This window comes from Trichoplusia ni, chromosome 9, assembly GCF_003590095.1.
Source record: "Trichoplusia ni isolate ovarian cell line Hi5 chromosome 9, tn1, whole genome shotgun sequence".
Taxonomy (NCBI): domain Eukaryota; kingdom Metazoa; phylum Arthropoda; class Insecta; order Lepidoptera; family Noctuidae; genus Trichoplusia; species Trichoplusia ni.
In genome coordinates, this window is record NC_039486.1 from 13,474,137 (window position 1) to 13,490,746 (window position 16,610).

A 16,610-nucleotide genomic window follows, 5' to 3' on the forward strand; every position below is an offset into this window, starting at 1 on the left:
CAGGCAAATTATTAATTATGTATACTAATACGCAGTAATTACCGAAACTGTGACCTAAAACAACCGCATTGATATCACAGTAACTTGGTATGTTGAGGTTAGAGGATTTTGTCAAGCTTCTACAAACCGAAGACGAACATGTCTCAAAATTGCCTTTTAAAATGAATCCAACATCTTGAAACTCCTTTTATCCGGTATAAAACGCTAATGACTTCAACCCATGTCGAGGGCACGGTGTGGAAATATGTAGGACTTCCAATCGATTCAAAATACCTCGGGCCAGTCAAACACAGCATCGCTCGTGCATGTTATGTGATTCTGGAAGGCCCTAGTCTTTTCTACCGGTTCTCCTTATCAATGCGCAGAACGACACGCTCGTCTTCTTCTTAGCCTGTTAGCTGATCGAGTGACAGGGTGCCCTCCCTACCACACGCGGGCTTGACCTTACGATGGCCGTAGGTTACATCATCTTGAAACTGCCTTATACAAGTAGTCTCGCGACAAAATCGGTTGGGTGACTACCTACCAACAATTAAATCACCTTAAGAAATGTTGCTTAACCTTGATCTTTATTTTTAGTATAGCTATCACGGTAAATGAGATACAGCCTGGTGCAGCGGTGATAGACGGACGGACAGACAGACAAACGGACGGTAACCAGAGCCAACGTAATGAAACTTCGTTTTTGACCTTTTAGATACGAAAACCTAATAAAGCCAAACACTATAAGCATGGTATAAGTATCTCATAATACTTGTATGTTTGATGCGTCATAGTGAGCAGAGTATTAATTAGCACAGTTCTAGCGACTCGTACGCCGGTTCCTAGTACAGTGAGTCATCGTGCGCGTACGCATGTAAACATGGCCTCTCTGACTGATAGCAGGTATGTACGCATGTGTGATGCGTAAGGGAGTAGGTAGGAGGTAGTACTTGGATTTGTAGTCTCTAGTAGGTATAGGGTTGACTTGCAATAAAACAGGTCGAATTGACAACCTTTTTCCAAGGTTTTTTTATACACTCACTTTCTTGTATGTTTGTTCGTCGTTCCGGTTGGTTTGCAACTCAACTTTGAGGCACTTACCGATAAGCTAGCAAACCCCATGAGCAATTTACAACTATAAACGGTTGGACCGATTATGATATGCTATAATTTTGAACTGATATATTAAAAAACCTTTAATATATCAATGGGTGTGACGTTTCAAAACGTGGTTTTAGAAGTTTTTAATCCATTATTTATTAAATTAATAGAAAATAAATTATATTGGTCTATTTACTCAACCAGATAATATCCGTACGGGTTAAACCGATTTTGATAAGATTTTGACAACTAGCGTTTATTACCGAGCCGAATATATTGTTTGTATGTGAACAATATACAGTACGTGTATATAACTTTGTTTGTATCCTGTAAATGTGTGCGAATAACTTATTCTACATAATATATGATAATACCAACTACAAAAACAATTAATTACTTTAGAAACAAAACACATTGTAATAGTAATACATCTCGTGGAACCGAATCAAACGGCACAGAACTACGAAGCAGAGCTATTAGCTAAGCAAAATACCGTTAAAATCAGTTCACTCTAAAAAATGTTAGCACAAAAACATTTCCCTATTATTCCGGTTACCAAACCGTCTCAGAACTTATGAATGAATGGTATCGTAATATTGTAATAATAAAAACAAATTCTTCTAAGAAATAACAAGCCTTAAATGAATATTAATTTTGACCACAAGATACATGACTCAGTTTCCTTCCGCTAATAAAACTTAGATATAAAAAATATCAAATTATTATGACTAAGATTCATCTTGTTTGCACTATACTCGGTAGGAAGTGACATGGGCGCAGTGAGTCATACGATCATTGTCAAGGTCGCCGGTTTGGTTCTTGGCAAAGTGAGATGTGTTACCGTATACGGTGGACCGGATTCTGTAGTAGGTTCAATGGACTTTATCTTATTTTACGTTGTGTGTTTTATTTTGAGTCATTCATACTTTTCTTGTCGACTATGTTTTAAAACTACATTTTTGATATGGCTGTAAACAACTTTTTTTGAGGATTCCTTTTGACACAGAGTTGCCTTGAAAATGTGTTTTATGAGTTTCTTGTGCCGCGGGGGTTTCACAAATATTCAACCCACATGCGCAAAGATACCCAGACTACAGACAAACATACATCCATGGGTCACACAAATGTGGGGATCGAACTCGTTCAATTGGTTTTTGTGACCTTAACCACTCTGCTACTGTCTACCTACTGCAGTTTAAGAAATTACAAATGAAATAAATAATTAAATTAAAATAGTGTGTTAAATCCTCTTTTTAACTTCTGATTTGTACTAAAACTGCTTTTGTTGCGGATTCCATCCAAGTTTTACTGCCTTAAAGGTATTTTCTTATAACACTGTAGATCTCGCATTGCAGGAATTATCATGACGAGCGATGTGTAGCCAGCTAGACTCTTTAAAAACAGTCACAACCATATAACATACAAAATCATAACAGAATTTCAATATTTGTCAAAATAATACTATTTACAAACAATATATCAATGCATTAACATAAATATTAAATCCAATTATGCAACTGACACCATGAATGAAACAAGACAAAAGTCACGTTAATTTAACACATGATTATGATTCAGTGGAAAACCAGAGGCGGTATAGTAAGCCGTAGTAAACAATGAGTGTTAGTTCATTCATAACAAGCAAGTAGGTACAACGGGGTTTTACTCGGGGCGGTCGAAAAACCACCACCTTTCAAAGTTATATCGTCGTAGGTGTCAAAAAGAGATGCCACTCTACGCCGTGTAATGCGCTGTCTCCCTCACACAATTGCTTAATATTATTGAACTTAAAACGTGGTAGGTAAGTAGGAAGGTAATAGAATAATGGTTTTGGACAAAAATAATTGTTAAATGGAATTTTAGTGGTTTGTAGTTTTGTTGTTTTTTGTGGTTTTCTCTTCGTTTGGGTAATCGCGGTTAAATGTTACATATTTACATTATTTACGCTTGGTATTCATTCACGAATAATTTGATTTGAACAGACAAACACTTAAACTAAGAATTCGCCCCGATTTTGCAAAAAAAATATTTACTTTGCGATGTATAATATCTTGTTTGTATAAATACCTTTATAACCGTATAAGTAACCGTTTATAAAATGCCCTGTTTTTAAAACTATGACCCAAACATATCCTAAAAACAAAAGTTCAGGAATATTTAAAGAAGTTCCAAAACGAATAATATTATTAATATTAAGTTTATCAAAAAAATGAAAAAGTGGAAACACACAGATTTACATTGCAAATATAAATACTTCAACATTTACTCATATTATCTAATAATTACTAATTAAATTCATCTAATTTGTACAATTATGCATTGAATAACCTAAATACATTTCATTAGTATTAGTTAATTACCTATATTATAATTATTATAGTCAATTATTAAATTAATATGCAATGAACGCGATTACTAATTCCTTTTGTATTAATATTAACTAATATAATGTATCAAATTTAGCCAATAATTATAATGACTTTCCCAGAATTACATTTTGGCAAATTTAACCTTCTATTAAATTTATTTGTATATATAGCTATATTCAATAAGAAAGTATGTGTGTTTGTGTTGGTCCTAGATGGACAAGGAACGAGTATAGGGTTATTTTGATGTCCATGATGGCGGTAGGAAATAAGGTAAAAGACATATAAGGACTTAAGAGACATATCTAATAGGCTGTAAATTCAAAATCAAAATCAAAAAGTTTTTATTTCAAGTAGGCCGTTTTCCAGGCACTTTCAAAACGTTAAGGTGATGGCTCTAGTTGCGCGGTTCCAAAGTGTCACTGTTATGGAGAAGAACGGGCAAGAAGCTCTATTCTCACTCCACTCTTCACTCCAAATACAGATATTTTTACATCTAACAGTCAGACAGTAAATCTTTCATTTGTTGAATACTTGTTCCCAGCTACAAATTGAATGCTATCCCATAGAGAACATTTACGCTATATACCACGTTTATAATCTATCGGTGTAGCAAATTTAATCCAAATCCCTCCAGTGGTTTTTCAGTGAAAGAGTAACAAACATTGCTATGGTAAAACTAGCTGCTGCCCGCGACTTCGTCCCCGTGGGTAGAAAATATAAGTTATGATTTATACCTGCCCTGTTTTTTTCACATTTTCCATTGTATGGTTTATAGCCTAAAGCCTTTCTCGATGAATGGTCTATTCAACACAAAAATATTTTTTTTAATTTGGACCAGTAGTTTCTGAGATTAGCGCGTTCAAACAAACAAACTCTTCAGCTTTATATATTAGTATAGATAGAAGTATAGATAACGTTTGCCGTTTTAGCTAGTACTAGTATTATCTTTCAACAATAATTAAATAAATGAATTCGAGGAAAGTCCCAATAAATCTGACTCCTCACCGCAGGAAGTAACTTCCTCATTTTTAATTGTCCACAAATCCACGGATTTTACTGTATTCTAACAATTTCTAGGAAATAAAATATGATTGTGCGGTAATTATGGCTTGGAGGACAATTAACCGACAGCACAAAGGGTAATGATGCAATCTGATGCCTCGTGGCGGTAATGTGTTATTATTTAACTTAATGTACTCTAGTATACACGAGGGGACGACCTTGAAGGATGATTTCAGTTGCATTTTACATTAACATCGATTGGCCTGTTGTTGGTCTGGTGGTTGCGGGTTGGATAACCAGTATAACCACAGAAATGTTTGAGACTTAAAAGAAACTGAAACCTAACCTTTAATCTCGATTTTCTTTCTCTTATTATTTATTACATTATCCACAAAAAGAAACTATATTTATGGATATCACGATTCATGAGATACAGCCTGGTGATAGGAGGAAAGATAGCGGAGCCTTTTTTACCTATTTGGTACAGAACATTCAGCTAAAATAATTGAGTATATGCAAAATACAATAGTTGTACAACAAAAAAACTGCCCTTAAAATCGCAATTTCGAGTTAAATTATAATACTTAACTATCTTGTTTACCACAAGTACCACAAACATTCAGAAAAAAATCTACTAGTTTAAATTCCAACATCGCAAAAACGTCTTGTTAAATAACACTACAGAGCAAATAAACCATGCAGTTCTGAAACAATAGGTTGTATTATTAAGTACTTATACCTAAAGGGGTCCCTCCCAAACCTGGAATCAGTATGTGATCGGCGTAAATAATTGTATTCGAGGTACGGAATGACATATCCTATTGTTATTTACGAGTATAAGGTATCTATTTTGCGGTGCGGTGTCGTGGATAAACTAAAGCGCATCTGGAAGACTGAAGACGGTTGGTGTACTACGGGTTCTTGGTGTTGGACACTAGACGTAGCGGTGCATAAACGGCAAAGTTGGGATTCGTAAGGAATTCGAAAATACGTGGTGTGGGTGTGGGTGACCTTAGGTTTTACCATGACTGCCGGGGCAGCGGAATTGCAAGAAAGGGTAACCGTGGCCCATGTACACGAAAAGCAAACAAGGAACTAGGGTAGAGTTTAGTCAGAGAACTATGATACTCTTTCGCTCAACCAAAGGGGTCGTTTGATGATTTCCTAACCGAAAAAGGTTTTACCATCACGTCTTAATAATAAAAAATAAATAAGACTACCAGTAGAGTAAGAGCCCGTGGACCCCAGAACTACGTTATTTTATAAAAGCTGAAACTGTGTCAGCAGATGCTCCCAACATAGGTAAGAACAAAGGTCGATTGTGGAGTTTGGGTCATGGTGGCTCTAGCAGATAAACGAGCTCTTAGACCTCAACGTTTATAAGTCCTAATGCTTGGCACAGGCCTCTTTCTATATACAGATGGTTTGGGACTATCACTCATCTGGCTCAAAATTTGGATTCCAGGTTGACTCATGATGTTTTCCTTTACCGTTCGCCAGTGGTGCCTTACAATAGAGAAAACGTGAATACCAGTCACTAAAATCTGCTCAAAAAAGAATGTACAAAACATTTTACTTTTCTGGCACTTATAAGTCTGTTTTCAGTCTTATCAGCTTCAACTTTGTTTCTAATAATAACAACTTTGTTAAATTCCATGCGGCATTTTCAAGATAATTGGGTTTCTTAAAACACATTGTATCCATACTGAAATTGGCCAAACCGTGGAAAATGAATGCAAGTTTTAATAATAAAATTGAAGAAAACAGTCAGTTCTTTTAATAGTGATATCTTTTAAATCACATTAACCCGAGTGACCTCAACAACCTTTGACCTGATCGGAATTATAAGTATTGGACATTACCTACATTTTATGAATGATCTTGTTGTACTAAGGAATCTTCTTAAGATTGTTATCAAAGTTGCCTGCCCTGCGTAGCGGTTTGTGACCCTGACTTATTAACTGGAGATTGTTGGTTCTATCCTCAACCAAGATCAACACTTTTGTGATGATTTAAGGTGTTTTTTCTATGTTTAAGTGTTGTTTGTCTATTTTATATATGGGTAAAACATGTGTAAGTGTTTTCTGTCCGATTTCGGTAAGTCGGCTAGAGTTGTACCACACCAGTCAACTGCGCAGTGCACAATCGATTGCCAAAAAAACAGATGCACTCTCATGGCCCCATAGGAGGGTAATCTAACATCAAGTTAGACACACTCTTTCACACTTCCTCCAAAATACAGAAGTTGTGATATTTTTGGAAAACGAATACAATAACTAATTTGAGACCAGAGGCCTGCGTATGTATCTGTAAATAACCACATCAAAGATTTGAAGTATTCTCAAGAAATTACAATGGTTTTAATAAAAAATGATAACCCATTGTTTAATTTTACCATGTATCATGATGATGTTAGTATGAATAACACGAATGAGTCAAAAAGTTAAAATTAATAGTTAAATCTTTATCATTGAGTTTTGTGTTAATCTGTTTTCAAGTGTATTTTAATGGAATATCGTATTAAATCAGTCTAGTTTTGTATAAAAGTAGAATGTTTAACTGATACGAATTTAGTGACTAAGTTTCATTGATTTGTAGTGATCGTAAATTAATAAAAATATCGCGTCTTTTATTTTTTTATTATATCAGTTCCGTTATGGTTTTGAAAATAATCTAATTCTGTGAAAAGTGAAGCATATTTTTAAAGTGGTTTGAATATCATGCTTCTCTGAAACGGCGAAAGTGTGTGTATGTTTGTCTTTCCTTCAGGCGCAAATACTTGGACCAATTTGAATAGATTTTACTTTAGAGGTGGCCGAGACCGTGGATAAATACATAGACGAATTCTTTAGAACCTTCGCGAAACATCTAATCTACTCAACCTGTTCCCGATTGCCATTTCGGTCCAGTCTTATTCTAGATTTCACTGAAAATGGTATTCTAATTTATTTTTATTTAAATTTTACTGTCGTAGTAATGGTATAAATATAAATATGTATACAACGGTGTTTGTATGTTTGTAACTTCTCGCTCAAAGCCTCAACCAAATTCAATGACATTTGTGCAATCTTAGTCACATCTACATTATCTGACTGCATTAAAGAAGGGTCATGTTTTTACAGCTATAATAGATAACGTCTAGTCGTACCATATCTACAGTATACAGCGACTAGAGTATAAACATGTTTCACTGGTAGTACTCTAGTCAGATAATGGCTAGCCTTGGCCACACCGTACTACACATTAATAGCCAATCTGAACTACATCATACTTGTTAAATATACACTCATGTAGTAATATCCAGACTCGATTTATTAGCAGTTATTCCCCAAAAAACGACTCCCGCTTTAAAGAATTTATCTTCTTGTGCCGCAAGAGTTGTCACAAATATTCAAGACACAAGCACAAAGATATTCAGACTCAAGACAAGCATTCGTCGATCACACAAATGCTCATCATACGCGGGGATCGAACCCGCAACATATTAAACACTCGTCTATTAGATCCATGCAGTCAGCTTAGATATTAACATGTCCTTAAAAGTTTTCGTTTAAGTTACTGAAGATCTTTGACTGTAGTTATTAGTAGAAATTTCCTTCGACTCATATATCTTTATTAATTCAGAAAATACCTGATTAACTTCCTTTTATTTTCCCTATAAGGTGAATCGAACGTGGGAAAATAACTGCACCTGTCAGTACTAGGAAATTCATATTTACATTAATTAAATACTCTAACTTTAATTATAATTATTGCAGTTTAAAGTAACTATTAGGTAAATATTCATTAGGTAACTAAATCAATTATTTAATAATATGTAATTAGAGAAATTGTAAACTAAAGAGATTTTAGGAAGTTTAATGCTGTAATATAATATTATTCGTATGTTATATTACTATTACTTATATGACGTACCGAAAAGTTGTTTTTCATAACATAACGTCAATAAACCGCATCAAATCTTAGGAATAACGTCACCAATAAACCATGATACGTGAATCATCGAGTTTATAGGAAGCCGCGGTCTCTAGCCACCTTATAAAACCAACCGCGCCGAGGCCCCGCCATTCAATTGTGAACGTTCGACCTCACCACACGTACCACGCCGTACGCAATTACACAATATTCAAATAACGTGAAACTGTGCAACATGAGTACCTCGAGCGCCTCGTCCATGCTCCTGTTCATCCTGAACATTATCCACGTTGTCTTCGGGCTCGCCATCACCTGCACAGCAATATGGTTCTTCGTAGAAGTCCACAACATCACCAGCCTGAGGAACGCCAACCATTACCTCCTGGACTACAACGTGTACTGGCCCCAGGCCATCCCCTGGGTGTTCATCCTCGTCGGAGTGCTAGTGCTGTGTGTCTCGTGCTGTGGTTTCGTCGGTGCCAAGAAGAAGAGCAACGGTCTAGTAGTGATGTACACAGTGTTCCAAGTTACAACGATCGTCGCCTTAATAGCCGCTGTTGTTGTCGCGCTAGCGCTCGCCGACTCCTCATCCACTGACAAGTTCATTAAAGATACTATCTGGGATGTGTACGGGACCATGAAGAGCGACCCGACTATTGAAACTCCGTTTGGCACGATGGAGAAGCGTTTACAGTGCTGCGGCGCGTCCACCCCGAGGGACTACATCAGCTGGCGCCGCGAGTTCCCCATCTCTTGCTGCGACACCAACTACCACGGCTTCCTCGGCTCGTACAGCATCGACTGCGACTTCACGAACAAACTGGCCAATGAGAGGCACGGCTGCGCGGAGGTCGCGACCAATTACACGAGAATAGTGATCAGGGTCCTGTCCGCCGCGTCCGTGTTCACCGCCTTCATTGGATTAATGAACGTAATTGTAGCTGTGACCTTATCGAAAAGCGTGAGCAAGAAGCCGAGAATGCCCCCACAGGAGTATGAGAGCAAAAAGGTTCTGTTGTAGATTAGGCAATAGTTAGTTTGTGTGTACCTCAAGGGTCCCACTTGGGACCGGTTCACTTAACAAGTTTTTCCTTTCTTGTCGAAGAGAGCGATCAACGTTAAGTAACATATGTCGGTGTGAAGAAACTTGCTAAACATTTACGCAATGTTGGCTGCGACAGTATTTCTTAGTATTTATGTTAGTTTTAAGTAGGTTAACTGCACGTGAGCGATTTGTAGCTTTAATTTATCCACCGTAATCGCTCAAGCTTGTAGCTTCTAGTCTTAAAGGCTATTAAGAGCATTTAATGCACTTAATATTGAGATGGACCATGTGCAGGACGAGACAAAGGATGGGATGAGTCAAGACTTAAGCGAGATAATTGAATTGACTCTCATTTGATAATAGTACTCTTTGAATGAACTTCATGTGACTGACCCTTGTCGGTATAACCTGCTAAAGTAATGAAGCTTAAAGGTTATTTTTTTCGTTTATTCGCAATATGAACGTACCTGCGATATTTACCAAAAATATAAATGTTACAAGAGTGAATAATAATTTAGGATTTTTAGGTGTTAATTTGAGGTGAAGGCACCTGTTACCAGATGTAAAATGTGAATAGAAATTGTATTTTTAACAGATTTATATAATACAGAAATAATTGTATGTAGTTACAGATAACTTGTTGTGTCATTAGAAGCCATTGTGAGTGGATTGTATAGGTATAACCCGTTTGTATTTATCAAGTTCTTCCTCAAACGGATTTGTTGAAGTATTTGAAACAATAGCACGAGATATAACCTTGTAACGCGTCATAGAATTGAAATAATTATGTAAAGAATTATTTTTCTAACATATATCATGACATTTTTGTATATCTAAGTATATAGGTGTCTAAGAATGATCTTAGATTTCCATTTATACTTGACTCTCGTACATTCCTGTAAATAGGCGAATACCAAGCTTTTGAATGATGTTACTGATTGTTCGGAACCCACAGTTGCGTTATAGTAACAAAAATGACAATAACAACATTCATCCCAAGCTATTTGAAACCTTAAATCGTAGGTATAAGGACTGAATTCGTCTGCATAATCAGCTTACGTAATATTTATTTTATGTGTAGTTATAGCATCATCGTGAATTATAGAAACTTTGTAAAGTGTGTCGACTACGTACCTGTGAGCTTGAGGTCCGAGTATTAGGCCGGCCACACACGATCAAACGGTTTGATCAGTCCTTATGATAAGTTATGAATGACTGTTTAATTTTAGTTTTAAGTTGCTTTGTGTATTCGCATTTCATAAAATAGACTGGATGTTTTTGAAAATCATTGTTTTTATTACCATTATTTAAGCTTATTAACCCTAGATAGAACCCTAAAATAAAAAATGAGAAAATAAAATAAAATTATAACATTAAATGGTTGTTTTTAAAACATTTGGAAGAGAGTGACCTATTTTTTTGAATTAGATTAAAACTTTTTAATATGAAAATAGAGAACTTTCTGTTTCTATTCATACACACCTATATCCACGACAGTTGAAGCACAACTGAGACTGTTGTTCATGGAACAGACAATATCTACTACTGTAATGTGTCATTGCATAAAAATTCACATCACGCTAATCAGGTCAACATAATAAAGATGAATAATCGCAAAGCAATCAGCAATGCTTGGCAGGTAGGTTTGACGGCGTGAAGCGGGCTGCGCACGCGCAAGGCGCGGCCGGAGTTAATAAAACTAGTTGCATCACAAGCTCGCCTCTCATTCCGTTGGCAACCGCGCGTGCGTACGGACTCACCATGGGGAAAGACGAGCTTATCAAAAACACTCTCTATGTTATGAACATCATTTACGCGGTGTTCGGGCTAGTGACCGCCGCGACCGGGATCTGGTTCTTTGTGCAGTTGACCGAGTTTGTCAGCCTCAGGAATAGCAACCATTACCTGTTGGACTACCGGGTGTACTGGCCTCAGGTCGCGCCATGGCTCTTCATCCTGCTCGGACTGTTCGTTATGATGGTGGCCTTCTGCGGCTGGTGCGGCACCAACCGCGAGAGCCGCGGCATGCTCGGCATCTACGGCCTCTTCATGATCCTCATTGTTGTCGGACAAGTGATCGCAGCCACCCTCATCTTCGTGTACGTCGACGGTGAAGACACGGACAGATTCATCAAGGATACAGTGTACGATGGATACTACAACTCGCAGTCCAACCCTGACGTCTTCAAGCAGTTCGGAAGGATCGAGAGGAAGCTGAGGTGCTGTGGAGCCAACGACGCGAGAGACTACAGGAGTTGGAGGAACGACCTGCCGCTGACATGCTGCTTGGACAGCTACTACCGCGCGACCTGCGACTTCACCGACAAGGAAGCGAACGAACGACTCGGATGTGCTAAAGTGGCGTCAGTTTACACCAAAATCATCAGCTCTTCGGTCGCGGGAGCCTCTCTCCTGATCTCGCTCGTGGAGATAACCGGTGTAGTGCTCGCGTGGAAACTGTTCCACTCGCTGCGGGAAGTGGAACACTATATCACGGAGAGGAAGGAAGGTGAGACGGAGTGCTAGGTCCTGTGCCACAGTATTATACCGACCGATGCCGCGACACGCTAGGTACGAGACTTTAACGACCCGATACCGACTCTCGCGACCTGAAGTAACTTTCCCTTTCTAAGTTCCCTTCTTTCACGGTACTTCTCATATCTATCTACTTTTAAGATGAAGTTCGTTTCCTTGCCAAAGGAAAGCCTGAAACCTTTATTCTTATAGATCTGATTAAAATACATTCCATCGGTTATTCGGTTAGGTTAATTTGCTTTAATCAAGCAATCTCATAGTTTAATTTGTGTTGATTGTCGCCCGCCAGACTTAGGTCAAAGTTTATATTAAGATGGTATTATTCGAGCGAGTGGGCCTAATCAGTTGTTTCCTTCTTAACTCAATGAATCATAATAGGTACCTGCACTGACTCACATGGACCTCATTGTACCTAAGACGTGGTGAATCTGGCCTCGCCCCCACCAAGTGTCTCCGACACACACGATTAACGTAATGTTAGGTATTCATAGCTCGGTATGTAAGTTTCGTAAGTTATATTTCGCGTTGATAGACGTCCATGGACGGCTGGAGATTGTTCGTTGGTAGAAGGTCGTCTATGAGAAAAATGTGACCTCAAATGAGCTCGTGGTGACGAGCTGGCGGCAGCTACTCGCTGTTGAGGCGTGCTGAGGCCGCGGCGTTGTGTAACGTGTAGTAGGAGTGCCGTAATGGCCCCGTTTGTGTTTGTCGTTCGGAATGGTGAGTCTGTTCGCTATGGTCCATCGGTGTATGCCAATTTTTACGCAAGACGTATTGTGTGTATCAAGTATGCTCAGCCGAACATATGTTAATTTATTACGAAACAGATTTCACAATTTTTATAAACGTGTTTCTCAAGTAGAAGTAAATAATGTGCCAACATTGGTGTTCTTACCTTATTATAATCACAAGAGATATATATTGTTTTGTATCGAGTTTTAATGATAGAGTTTTAACTTTATAAGTAAGTTTTGGAACGAATGTCCGTCCTTTATATGAAGCCATATTTAAAATATATTTTTTAACATATACATGTATTTTAATAGATGTCCAATTGCCAAAGAAAGTATAGGTACAAACTTTCGAGAAAAAAAAAGAAAATATATTGCATGCAAAAAAAAAATCTATCATTTTATAGGTAAGTAAGTAACCCCAACCATTATTACTGTAATAATTATTAGCTGATATTTATAAGTTATTTTCATACTTTAAATAAATAATAATAATGTATTATTAAGTCGAGACTAGTCTTAAGTCGTTTCGTTTGTAATAAAATAAATGTTTAAATATTTAGAAGAAAATGCTGGTTTTTATTTCCTCATTCTTTTACGAATATATTAATATAAAATATTCGATTGCGTCAATGCATTAAAATATACAGTAAAGTCGTCGCTATTAACACACAGACAGAAATACCTTTTATTAATAGATAACCTGAATAATTATAATTAACAAGCAAGTAATTATAAAATCATTAGCTAAGGTAATTATTATCATTAACAAAAATAAATTCCCTTTCAAGAAATTAAGCGAAATTAATAGCTTCCGCTCCTAAGCACAATGGCACTTAATTATAATTTCCTTTTCACTTCATTGCATAACTTGGAAAGTTATTGACTTAACACACAAACACATACAACGCCATACATTATACAAGGTGTCCATACAACTCATACAAATGTTGAGAACTGTGTATGGAAAAGTTCTCTATTTGACATGGATTTTTTTGTTTGTCAGCGTCCTTCAAGAGTACCAATATCTCCTAAATCCATTAATATATCAAGATGAAACTTATACAACTTTGAATATAGATTACAAACTATTTATGTGTAAAAATTTGTTTAAATCTGTTGAGTAGTTTGTCAGCTATAGACCAATAAATTTTTGTAAAAACTTTCACCTTTTTAAAATATTAGTTCGATTATATAACTTAATACGACTAGTAGCCCTTTTCTACGCCCAAACTAGTTTTTATCCAAACATTCTTACATAATCACATATCTCCGACTATTGACGGAAATTGCCGATGTGAGCCGAAGAATTTGACAGTTACGTCATGACAATTAAGTATTCGGAAATCAAGTTTCTTTTGTTTGAAGCGTAGTTTTTAAGTTTTTATTTTTGGTGTAGTTTTGTACGAATTTGAAATCCATTTCAAAAATACCGAGTTTCTTCATTTGTCTGTATTTTTTTATCAAGTTTGCCTTAACAGTTTTGATTTGAAGCTAGTTTTATGAATTTGTTGTAAGGTAATTCGGGGTTCCTCGGGGCTTAATGATAAAAACTAAACACCATTTAAGGATGCATTTAAAAATATCGTTCAGGAAATCCTCTAAATTAGTTTATACACTTATACTTATATCATACAACAATTTTCTGGATTTTCAAAGACAATTTATTTGACATTTCAACAAAAATCATAACATTATTTATTTCAGGATAAAGGCGCGTCCATAAACCGTAATAACTTAACTAATTAAGATTACCTCAAAAAATATTGTAAAAACATCATTCTCTTTACAATTAAATCATTATATCTAAATATGTAGGTAACATGCTCTACATCCACCAAAGGCTTTTATTTATTTCACCTCTATATGTAAATAAACCCGCCTCATGAAAACGATCATAAAAATATTATGATCATTTTCTTTTCAATAAATCTGTGTGTAGGTAACATGCTCTACTTGCAAAGCTTTTGTTTCATGTCTATATGTAAACAAAGCCACGTGGGGTCAGTCACGTGAGACCAACAGCAGACTGAAACATGTTGTAATATACTCAAGTATAATAACTTCACGCATGCGCGGGAAAGTACTCCGAGCCAATGATGATATATATGTTGTGTGTATTTTGTTAGTGATTATGTATAGTAAAGTTTGTTTTTGGTTAGATATTTCATAGATGGCCTTTCAATTTTTTTCGTGAGAGGCCTATGTCGCATGAACAGCGATCGCTGGCCCAAAATCACCACATTATGGGAGCCAGCGCACGGACGGCGTCAGAGTGGGAGGACTAGGAAGCGATGACGAGACGATCTTAACGGTTACCGCACGCGCTGGTTCCATGAGGCCCAGGACAGAATATCATGGAAAGTTTTGGGGGAGGCCTTTGCTCAGCAGTGGGACACAGTGGGATAGATAAAAAAGGGCTATATCCGGCAGTGAGTCACGCTAAATTGATAAAGAATTAAGTGAGTGCACATAGAAATACAATTGAAAATGTCTAAAAATATAGTAATTTCGTCAAAAAGATTTACTTTTTCGCACAACTTCTTCTTCTCACATGCCATCAAAAGGAAAGTTTAGAAGTAAGATACTTTAATGTAAATTATTAAAAAAACAAGTAACGCCTCACCATTCTGTACTATTTAATAAAATACGGATACTGTTTTTTGCCTACCATAGTTCGAACCCTAGACCCCTAGACAATTGACCATAACCAATCAAAATTAAAAGGATATTCAAATTATATTTTGAGATAGGCTCAGCGGTGTTTCGGTGGTTTTAGTTGGTTTCATTGTAGATCCTGGCTTACAGGAGTGGCAATGACGGGCATATGTGGCGGGCTACACCCAAAAAAATACCTAGTCATAGACATTATAGGGCAGAATATGCATTACCCTCTAGTTTAAAAACGGCTGTTTATTACAGTAATCTTTTATGCTATAGTCATTCAGGTGTGACTAGTGGGTCGATCTAGACAAAAAAACTAATCCAGTTACAATTGCGCCATGACTGACATTGACAATGAGTCGCTTTGTGACTTCACATTAACATCATGGACATTTACTTGTGATAGTAATACCAGTGTAAACGGCAAACGTAGTGTAGAACGTCCTCAGGCACGGTGAAGTGATCTGCGCAAGATGGCAGGAGCTGGATGCGAGGAGACGAAGATCGATCTCGATGGCAATTTTGGTGGCTTATGTCCAGCAGTAGACGAATATGGGCTGATGATGATGATGAATAATACCAGCCTGTTAACACACCTCTGGTGGAGTAACATTCTGGTATATAGACAGGATGGTTGGTAGTTCTCATGAATAGAATAGAGAAGATCAGTTTTGTTTACAAGTATCGGCAATTTCAGATTCTGGTATTTCAAATTTCAACTCACAGATGACCACTGTGCATAAGGTGCCGCCGGTTCAATTCCTGGATAGGACAAGCATGTGTCATTCACAAATGTTTTGTCAAAGGTATATTTATGTTATTTTTTTAAACAAATCTATGTGTCGGGAGTTTCCCAATCATTCAAATTGAATAAAGAAATCCGAACTCAGGTAAAGTATTCATGGATAATACAAATACTTGTCTAATAATATTTAATAATACATTTTTGGTCTGAATCATTTCATTCAGTTTCAGTTTAACAAAAACTATCGCTTGACTAATTTTAATTAACAACGGCCAATTTACTTTGAGTGAATCACAAATACCAATGCAATTGACTTTTATTTATTTATTTTTATAATTGCTTTTGTTTAATTCCCTTACCATGAACTTTTAAAGTTAAGGTCTTGGCGTTGTGTAAGCGTGACAGGACTACACGCGAGTAAAGCGCCATCTCTCTCCCACAATGACATTAGACCGAACCAGAATTAAACGAATGTATATACTGTGGTTAGTATTTGAATGGGAGTATTGTTTTTATTCTGT

The 16,610-nt window shown here is 36.7% G+C and overlaps 3 protein-coding genes across 3 annotated transcripts in view; all 3 read left to right on the top strand.

The window, feature by feature from the left end:
* Positions 1-16,610, top strand: part of LOC113497287 (kinesin-like protein CG14535) — a 564,341-nt gene that overhangs the window by 265,635 nt on the left and 282,096 nt on the right. The gene's annotated exons all lie outside the window — the stretch shown is intronic.
* Positions 8,462-10,746, top strand: LOC113497296 (tetraspanin-2A-like). Its single transcript, XM_026876792.1, has one exon. The coding sequence runs from the start codon at positions 8,605-8,607 to the stop codon at positions 9,388-9,390; it is 786 nt and encodes a 261-aa protein (XP_026732593.1). The 5' UTR covers positions 8,462-8,604; the 3' UTR covers positions 9,391-10,746.
* Positions 11,125-13,250, top strand: LOC113497297 (CD151 antigen-like). The gene has a single exon (XM_026876793.1). The coding sequence runs from the start codon at positions 11,176-11,178 to the stop codon at positions 11,938-11,940; it is 765 nt and encodes a 254-aa protein (XP_026732594.1). The 5' UTR covers positions 11,125-11,175; the 3' UTR covers positions 11,941-13,250.

What these genes read in the sequence shown, in the direction of transcription:
- LOC113497296 (XM_026876792.1), top strand. Translation starts at nt 8,605, where the DNA reads ATGAGTACCTCGAGCGCCTCGTCCATGCTCCTGTTCATCCTGAACATT.
- LOC113497297 (XM_026876793.1), top strand. Translation starts at nt 11,176, where the DNA reads ATGGGGAAAGACGAGCTTATCAAAAACACTCTCTATGTTATGAACATC.